The sequence below is a fragment of the Nymphaea colorata genome, chromosome 11 (genome assembly GCF_008831285.2).
Source record: "Nymphaea colorata isolate Beijing-Zhang1983 chromosome 11, ASM883128v2, whole genome shotgun sequence".
NCBI lineage: Eukaryota > Viridiplantae > Streptophyta > Magnoliopsida > Nymphaeales > Nymphaeaceae > Nymphaea > Nymphaea colorata.
Genome location: NC_045148.1, coordinates 112,022 through 120,927, shown reverse-complemented (window position 1 = coordinate 120,927; position 8,906 = coordinate 112,022). Strand labels below are relative to the sequence as shown.

The window sequence follows — 8,906 nt, the reverse complement described above, 5'->3', positions numbered from 1 at the left end:
TACTCATTTTTTGCCATTTTACTGGAAACACATAGCTTTACGCATCTTCCCATTGAGACAAAGGTCATATATCATGGTCTTATGGCACTGTGTGCAACTATATATACGCACACTATATATACTGGTCTTAGATTCTTCTATTAGCATTTGATTCCATATTGAATTAGCATCATAAAGCTTGCCTTTGAAAAAACCCTTCATCAAGGAAGTGAACATCATAATGTTAGGTTTGCAGTCCCTGATTAGCAAGCAGCGGACAATGGCTGCAAAGAGCTTTGCATTTTCCATCTCACAAAGTACATCCATAATTTTTATGTAAGTGTTAATACTAGCCTGTGATCCAAGGCTGCCCACCATCTTATCCACCAGAAATCGTAGCTTTTAGTTTTCAGTATTGGTCCGATGGGACATTTACAGGAGCACTGTATCAAAAACATTTGTGGCCTTAGCAAATTCACCTTGACAGCAGATAGTAGATAACATTGTTGTGCGACTCACATTATCAGGTTTGTTTACATCCCTTCTCAGACATTTCATCGAGCAATTCGTATGTAGCATCTATGTGGTTGTTTTCGCATAATCCTTTTAAGAGGATTTCATACGTACCAATAATCACCTAGACTCCAGTGTTTTTCATGTTACTGTATATGGGATTCATCATTCGAAAGATTGTGGTAGTTCTCAACATCGAAACCTTGAACGCGGTAGAACACCTTGAAAGTTAATTCCGATTCCACGAGTTCCTGGTAACCTTTTAATGCTAACAAATATATCTGCATAGTAGGAAAAGCCTCTAATTTCATCTGTTGCAATAGTAATTGAACACCATTTACATCCTTCATTGATTCAAGCTTCTCCATCATTACCTTGGTGTGCATATGGTGTGCTTGAATTTAGTCGCATACACTAATTTGAAATACTCTAATGAAACAACTATGTCCTTTTCGGACAAGATACTCGTCTAATTGCAGTTCCTTTGTGCCAACATTCTCGCGATCCCAACACCAAAAATAGCATTGAGCTCAGTCGGCGGAGTCGATTGCTTCTTCTTAGTAACAAGGAAGGTCCCTCTTTCAGATTCCTATGTGCCAACATTCTTACTGATTCCAACATCTAATAGCATCGATCACGGAAAATGGGAAACTTCAGCAGTGCTGATGGAGTGTAAATAAGGAACTAGTTCAAACATACACAATGCAACAGAGTTCTGCGAACCTTCTGTAGAAGCATAGCAAATAGTGCTTCTGAATAGTTTTAAGGAGTTGGAGTTTAATGCCAACTTCTAGATAGAGAAAAAGACGGCCACAACGGAGAAGCCAAAAAACTTCCAACGCCTCAAGGGTTACCATGGAATCTCGACGGTAGGGAAGGGAAAACAAGAAAAAGGAGAAGCAATAGTGGCACAAAGAGCGAAGAAACAAGCAGTCAGAGCGTTACAATGGTAGAAGTTCGTGGTTGGACAACGAAGCACATCCAGAGAAGGAGAGAGCGTCAGATGAGCTCAAGAAGGGGGGAAATGGGTTCAAATCTTCAAGGTCCATGCTACGAGATATGAGAATCTCATATTGGCAAATGACTAATTTTTTAAACAGCAAAATATGGATCTAAATTGAAAAGATGCGTTATTCTTCTCATCATTGACCAAAAAAATAATTTAATAGAAGTAAAACAACTTGGTGGCAAAGATTTTAATTGTGTTTATAAATTGAATGAATAGACTAATCAAAAGGGCCATCAAGTTCGGCTAGTTGTAGTGATGAGCTAAGAATGCAGCAAGTCCAAGCTTAGCACGAACAGTAGGAGCATTTGGTTATAGGATCTGCCCTAGAAGTTAACATAGATTCATGAAACACTAGAACACAATCTTTTTCTTAAATCTACCTTAATTTGGGATTGGTTTATATAACAGCCATGTTGCCAAGCGCCTCCAAGTGGGAATAAGTTGTCTACCGAAAACAAGACTCATTACTGACGCATCCTTTTTATTAGCATCCTTTTATTATCCAAAGAATACACTATTTGGGGGATAAGTAATATAATTTTGAACTTAAAACATTTTTTTCCAATGCAAGCCTGTTTGGTACCTTTTTATCAGCCATAGAATAAGGAATAAAACAAATTAAAAAAAATCCAAGAATGGGAACATTTTCGGAAACCCTGAATGTAGAAGGCTTAAAACTTCCTAACAATTTGCTGGCTAGGGATAAGAAGATTGAACCTCATTAGGTTGTGTGGTGTTCTATGTGTTCTGCAATAAGAACTTTATGTACAAACCTACATGGACCGGCTTGGCATGTCATCACACCATAAATTCTTGTCTCCGCCACTAATCCAGAACTTGTGCACACATTCTGCATGGCTTTTTGTGCGAATTATTTCTCGGATGGTGTCCTTTCGACTTAAAAATTTACAAGATAGACCACTTAGTCCTCCAGAAAAATGACGCAGTTAGATAATATCAATAAAGTTAGTTAATAAAGAAAACAACAGATTCTAGTGTATTGACTTTGTAAGGTATCAAGATATACAGGTTTACACAAAAATTACAAACTCAACGCCTGTTTTCTACCAAAATTATGTAATCAAATTGCCTTTATATGGTTGGACAAACAAAAAAAATATATGTTACTTTTGTTGGTAAATCTCTTAAGTAAACTATGCAATGCATGCACTCGTGCACGTTTAGAATGTAAAAGGTACGTATTTGAAAATTTAGTCCAGGCCAATCATAAGAAAATTTTGTTAAGTTACATCGATTTTGCTAAAAAAGGGGAAAATACCATTACAACGCTGTTCAGAATAAAGAGAATTTCGTAATCCGTTGGCAAACGATTTCCTATGTTGAGCTTAAGCAAACTGAGCTAAGAAGTTCCGCTTATTTGATGTCACAGGACTGCTTGGTAAAACTCAGATGTATTAAAAGTTATTTGGTTGAAAGAAAAATTGCAGATCACTAAGATGACAGATTTTTGCATGTGACCTGGCCTTTTCTTGTAAATCCACTATCTTGCCAAGACATTAAGTCTTGGCCACTTTTTTTTAAACACTTATTGATCTTTTTGCATAGGGATATGACACTTTGTGAGTGTCTCATGAATCTGTTATACTTCAAAAATTAAGGCACATTCATGGAACACAGGAACTATTGCTACATGAATCTATATCAAAGGTGTCTATGCTGCCAAAAGACCTCATAAGGAACTATACTGCCATTTGATAACTCTACCATATCCGGCTTTTCATGGACGGGTTAGATTACTTAGAATGAAGGTCAGGCTTAGTAAGGAACCCACCTTAAATGCATACATAGTTCTAACAGAATATAAATTTAGTAACTATGAACTTAACATATTGTATCTCGAATCCATGGATGTAAAGTCAGCCATTTAAAAGAGTAAGAGATGAGATCCATGGACATCAAAATGGGACTTTCTTATATGTTTATGCTATTAATTATTGCATGTTATATACGTAAAGATATTTCAAATCCTTATTGAAAACTTAACAAACTAAAATCTTAAGATCTTAAATTAATTCACATGGTGAGGTACTTCCGGCACACCCTACGTGAATTTTCTTAAGCACCTTATCCATCTCTTGAGTGTGTACCTGCTTATACGGGTAAACGTGTTCAACTTAACTTCCAATTGGTTACATGTATCTCTTATATACACACCACTTTTATTAATAAGATCAAAGGGAGGAGCATCAGTATTCGGTGTCCGGCGTTCTACTGACCAAAATTAACACAGCCTGAACAGATGGCACCGAACAAAAATTAATGAAGCACCCCTGCATGCCTTGTAGGGGTTGTATATCACACCATTCTCCGTTGAAACTCAAACCTCTGACTCTTAAACTCAATCTTCCATTTCAAGTGCTGTTGATGCCCTTGGAGAGTGGATGGTAAACTCTGCAGATCCTTTTCAGATGGTGATTCCTTGTCAAATACCATCTGCAGGGGAAAGCAGTCAAGAATGGAGGAGAAGAACCTGGTTTGTAGCGATTACTGGCCTTTGATGCACTCTCTGAGTGTTGACCTTTTGGCCTTCTTCAACTTAGAGCTCTTCAAACCTGACCCGCTTAATCAGGTAAAATTCTACCGACCTACCCTTTTTTTGTGTCTAAGCCTTGGATAGCTCGACTGACCCACCGGAGCTCTCGTCGAGATCACGGTACGGGCCGGGCGCCAAGCCTTCGCTGAGCGACCCGCCGTACTTTCTCCTCCTCGACAACCACCACATGTGGCCGATGGCGGCCAGGACGACCACTAGCACGGCGCAGCCGATCACCACCACCGCCAATTCTGCGGCGGCCCACGACTTCCTTCTGAACATCACTCGAGGGGGATCCACCACCTTGACGTAGGCGGACTTCCTGCCGTCGGGAACCTGAAGGAGGGTCTGGACGGGGTAGTCGAGGCGGTAGCACGCCCCGGAGACGTTGTTGTAGATGGCGGCCCAGCAGCTGCAGTTCTTGGCGCACGACGCCTCGCACGAGCCCAGCGACGCCATCTTCTCGAAAACCATCAGCTCCTCGTACGGGACGTCGACGCCGCTGGTCCGCAGCTCCGTCACCTTCAACCGGCACGACCCTTCCTTCGCCGTACCTGCCGGCGCCGCCGGTCCGCACATTGCTGGCCCTGCACTCAGATGGAAAGAAGGCTCAGGAATTTAGCTTTTGATTTTTTGTTATTAATGAACCGTTCCAAATCTTCTACTTTTGACCATTTAAATTAACTTTTGAAATCAAACCAAATGCCAAATCCCAGAGGATAACTCGTTTAACTCATTCTATTAACCTGTCTTGTTTACTTTAACTCTTGTAGTTTGTTAACTTTAACTAATTCAATTAGGATGAACGGTCATTGTCGAGTCAAGTTGAGTTTAAACAAGTCGAGTTCTTATAAGTATAAATTTAAATGTGAGTTCGAGTGGAGATCAAGTTGGTTCGACTCATGAAGGGTTTAGATTTTTATCAAAATTTAGACTTGAACTCAGATTCGGATTCTTGAATCACTTAGTGTATCCAAGTCCAATGCTTATTTGGGTCCTTTTTGTCTTACGGACCTGACTTATAAATGCATCTAGTTTTGGGTCTGTAATTGGATCTTATCGACCTATTCACATACGGATCGACAGATTCACATCCCTGTTCATGACCAGAAGGATAAGATTTCATAAAGAAAAAGGACAAAAAGAGCTGCAGATGTCAAAAGCAGGAGATAGCCAATGCTCATATGGTGGCTGGGATCCGTCTGGATCCATCCCATGACAGCCATTGAGTCACTGTATCTTGCTTTATGTACTTAATAATGGAGACAATACTTCAGAAAGTTTGTCATATATATGTATCTGCCTACTCAGATGCACATGTTCCAGGCATATCCGTGAATCCAAAATTTTCAAATCCAGACTCCCATTCATATGTCAAATTTGACATGACGAATATCAAATTCAAGCCCAAGTGCTATCCAGATTTGGTTACAGCATTTAGCTACTCTGACTAAGAAATGAACACACACACAATATTAGAAAGCTGATGTTACACCACTATCGGAAAGTGGCTTAGTGACCGACACTAGAAAGTGGAATTATCAAGACCTAATCTGACTGACACCTTGGTCCCCATTTAATCTTTGATATGCTTCACTCTTTTCGTCTCTGTACCTAACCTGAACCTTTTGAGCACTTTAGGCTTACTTGACAATAAAGCAGTTCGATTTATAACTTCATGAAAAAAGAGAGTAAAGTGATGACACTCAACTCGAGCCACCAAAGACAAAAAATTGCAGGGTTAGTGGTCAGAGCATGGACTAAGTTACCATGTGGGGGACCTGAACTCCTTGCTCTTTGGCTCTATCCTATTGGTGCCCTGTCAATGAGTTTTGTTCTCATAAAAAATCACGGCAACCAAAGTGGTTGCCGTGAAATCCCCGGCTGGTAAGGAATCGAAGATTATAAAAATGTCATGAAACCGAGAGAATGCTCCAATTGGGCCCCTTATCATGATACCTAACTTTATCTGTTTATCCAACAAATGGAAACAGCCAGTAGTGGCAAATGCTAAACTTTCTTTCATGGCAGACGTCTTGTTCCCGCATTAAAATGAATAAAGAAGCAGCGATGTTGTCGTGGTTGGGAAGTCGCTACCGGAGTGCGTGGCTTCAGTTTTTAGTGAAACTAAAATCTAGTTAATGATACAAAGGACTACCCGACGAGTTCACTAATTGAGTAGCTTGGCTGAATGTGCTCGAGTTTAGAGAAAAAAGTTTAATTTTAGCAGACTTTCTGCAGATGTCAGGGAAGAAAAAAACACAAGCTCTGTCTGCGGCACCAATCATACTAACCGGTTTAAAGATAAACAAGTGACTTTCCTTTTCTGCAACAAAAGAATAACGAAAATGAATCGTTCCTTATGTCGTCCATAGATAAGGCAACGAATCTCATACAGCTTCTACGTTTTGGTTTGCTGGGCAGTGTGTAACTCGACTGATATCTGATTTCTCGCGCAGATTAAAATCTGAATTATCTTTCTTTTGCATCAAATGGATCTTGGAAAGTTGGGATAAAGTATCACAAGATTGTATCTTAAAAATTCGTTTCCCCCCATCCAAGCGCGTCCTAGACGAAGATTCAAGCCACGGATCCACGACCAACCATGTTGTGTAAGCGGTTATTTTCAATTAAAAGCAAAGAGGCAGTTCAGGTGCCGCTTACCTTTCGAACCCGTGTCGCCACCGTCAGCCGTTGAGTCGAGGCACCGGCAGGTCCCTCCGGGCTGGCACAGTCCCATCTGGCCACAGGCGGCCGGCAGCTCGCAGGGGTCCAAGATCGCCTTGAAGTCGGGCACCCACCTGGTCACGTTCCAGTAGTACGCCTTGAGATTGCCGTCCGGCTCGAGACGGAGAATGCGGGTGCCGGTGCGGCGCTGGAAGCTGTCAAAGGAGAGCACGTCGAGCGGCGGGGAGCCGTTCTGGTACATACCCAGGAAGCCGTTGACGCTCACCTGCGCGTAGACGGGGCCGCCGTCCGGCCGCACCACAGCCTTCTCCTGCATGGCCTCCCTCCTCCAGTACTGCTGCAGGCGGGCCCCGCCCCCAAAGTCGGCGTACAGCCCGAAACCGGCGAGGTCCAGCCGCATCGAGTAGGCGCCCGGGGACAGGTCGTCCCCGAGGCCGACGACACCAGCGGCGTCCCGGCCGTGAGATTCTGCCCCTCCACGATCGTGTCCGTCGGATAGTCGTAGCTCTGCCATACGCGGCCCTCGTCGATGTCTCCCTTGACCACCTGGAGATTGGCCATGCGCTGGAACAGGACCATGTCGCCGGCCCGACCGGACGTTGACCAGATGACGGTGCCAGAATCGGTGAGGGTGAGGGTACCGTTGAAGGAGAGCTCGGTGGTAGGGGCCCACCTGGCGGGTCGAGATGGGTTGGCCGTCCAGACCGGCGTGTGGGTGAGGTTGTCGCCGGAGTGGACGATGGCGAGGACGAGGAGGGAGCCGCGTACTCGCCGGAACCCCAAGGTGAACTCACCGCCGTCGAGAAGCTGCTGGTAGGTTTCTACCGCGGGATCGGGAGTGGCCGAGAATCCGCGGCTGAGCTGGGAGGTCGCCGGCGGAGGAAGGAGGAAGAGGAGGGAGAGGAAGCCGAGGGCGACCGGCCCTTGCATCGACGCAGTTCTCATTTTCGAGTGGGTGAGAGTGAAGGGTTGAAGGAAAGTGGTGGAGGATATAAGAATGCGGAAAAGGGTAGAACGGAACTTCTAACGCTATCGTGGAGACTTCAGGAATCCATCTCGTTGTTTATTATTATTTTGGATTGAATTTGTCGTTGGTTGTTGGATCTATAATTGTTTAGGCATAATTATTTTGCATCTAAATAGTCAGTTCAAGGTTCTAAAAAGGGGTTTGTTAGGTTTCTGATTTCATGAGTTGAAGGAGTTCAAATTACAAATCACATATTCTTTAGTAAGTAATAGTATGAATAAGATTTACGTTATTCATTTTGTTCATCGGCCACATCTGATTATCAAACCCCCACTGGAGTTGGGTCTAGAAAAAAGTCAAACGAGACATTGACCTAAATGGCTTAAGTGGTTAAGTGGAAACAGGACAAGGTTGACCGACAGGAGGCTGCTTGATTGGTATTAGATGTCAACGATCAGCTGATATTGGTTGACTTGGTTAGGTCTTATATATATCGATTATCGTTGACATGTCGCGGCCGGTTGTAATAAAAAGATAAGCATTCGGTCGCTATCAAACGGTGGACTCTCAGTATTTTGGCAAACGACGGCGACCCACTTGGCTTGGGGTTACGTCCATCATAAAAAAGGGAGGAACCTTGGGTTGTGTTCTTTATCTTTTAAAAAAATGGGTCACCCTTCACAGCTGTGAAGCCTTTATCACGTCCCGTAACATATAAGTGCAAAAACATTGACGTTTTTCTTATGGCTCCCTCTGCCCCTTGGATACTTTTGAAGGAAGATCATTTTTACATCCAAAACTTAATTTTATTTTCCAAATCGGGATTTTAGATGGTTTGGGAGCCATCAAATTCGGGTTTTTAAGCTGGTTTTGTAAACGAAACTAAAAAATCTGACATCTCTCAAGTTATTCAAAAAAAAAAAAAAACTAGGTTTTATGAAGAGCCGCAGAATGAAAAAATGTAAAAGGAAATGTGAGGTAGGAAACACTCTCAAAGTCAAAAACAACAGGAAATATGAAAAATAAAATGTTGGCCCGACCCTCAACAACCCCACTACATTAATGGGGCTTTGACTTTGGGAGAGACAAACTGAGATCCAGATGTCACAAGATTGACATTCCGACGGTGAATATGTTTGAAAGTGGAAAAAATGTGAGCATTCAGTCGTTGAAATCAAACAACACGAGATAAAAGG

The 8,906-nt window shown here is 42.7% G+C and overlaps 1 protein-coding gene across 1 annotated transcript; it reads right to left on the bottom strand.

The window, feature by feature from the left end:
- Window positions 1–3,425: 3,425 nt before the first annotated feature.
- Window positions 3,426–7,727, bottom strand: LOC116264758 (PAN domain-containing protein At5g03700-like). The gene is given in 3 exon segments (XM_031645135.2): window positions 3,426–4,642; window positions 6,720–7,170; window positions 7,173–7,727. Coding segments are annotated over 3 exon segments (1,485 nt in total). The 5' UTR covers window positions 7,689–7,727; the 3' UTR covers window positions 3,426–4,124.
- Between the last annotated feature and the right edge of the window lie 1,179 nt (window positions 7,728–8,906).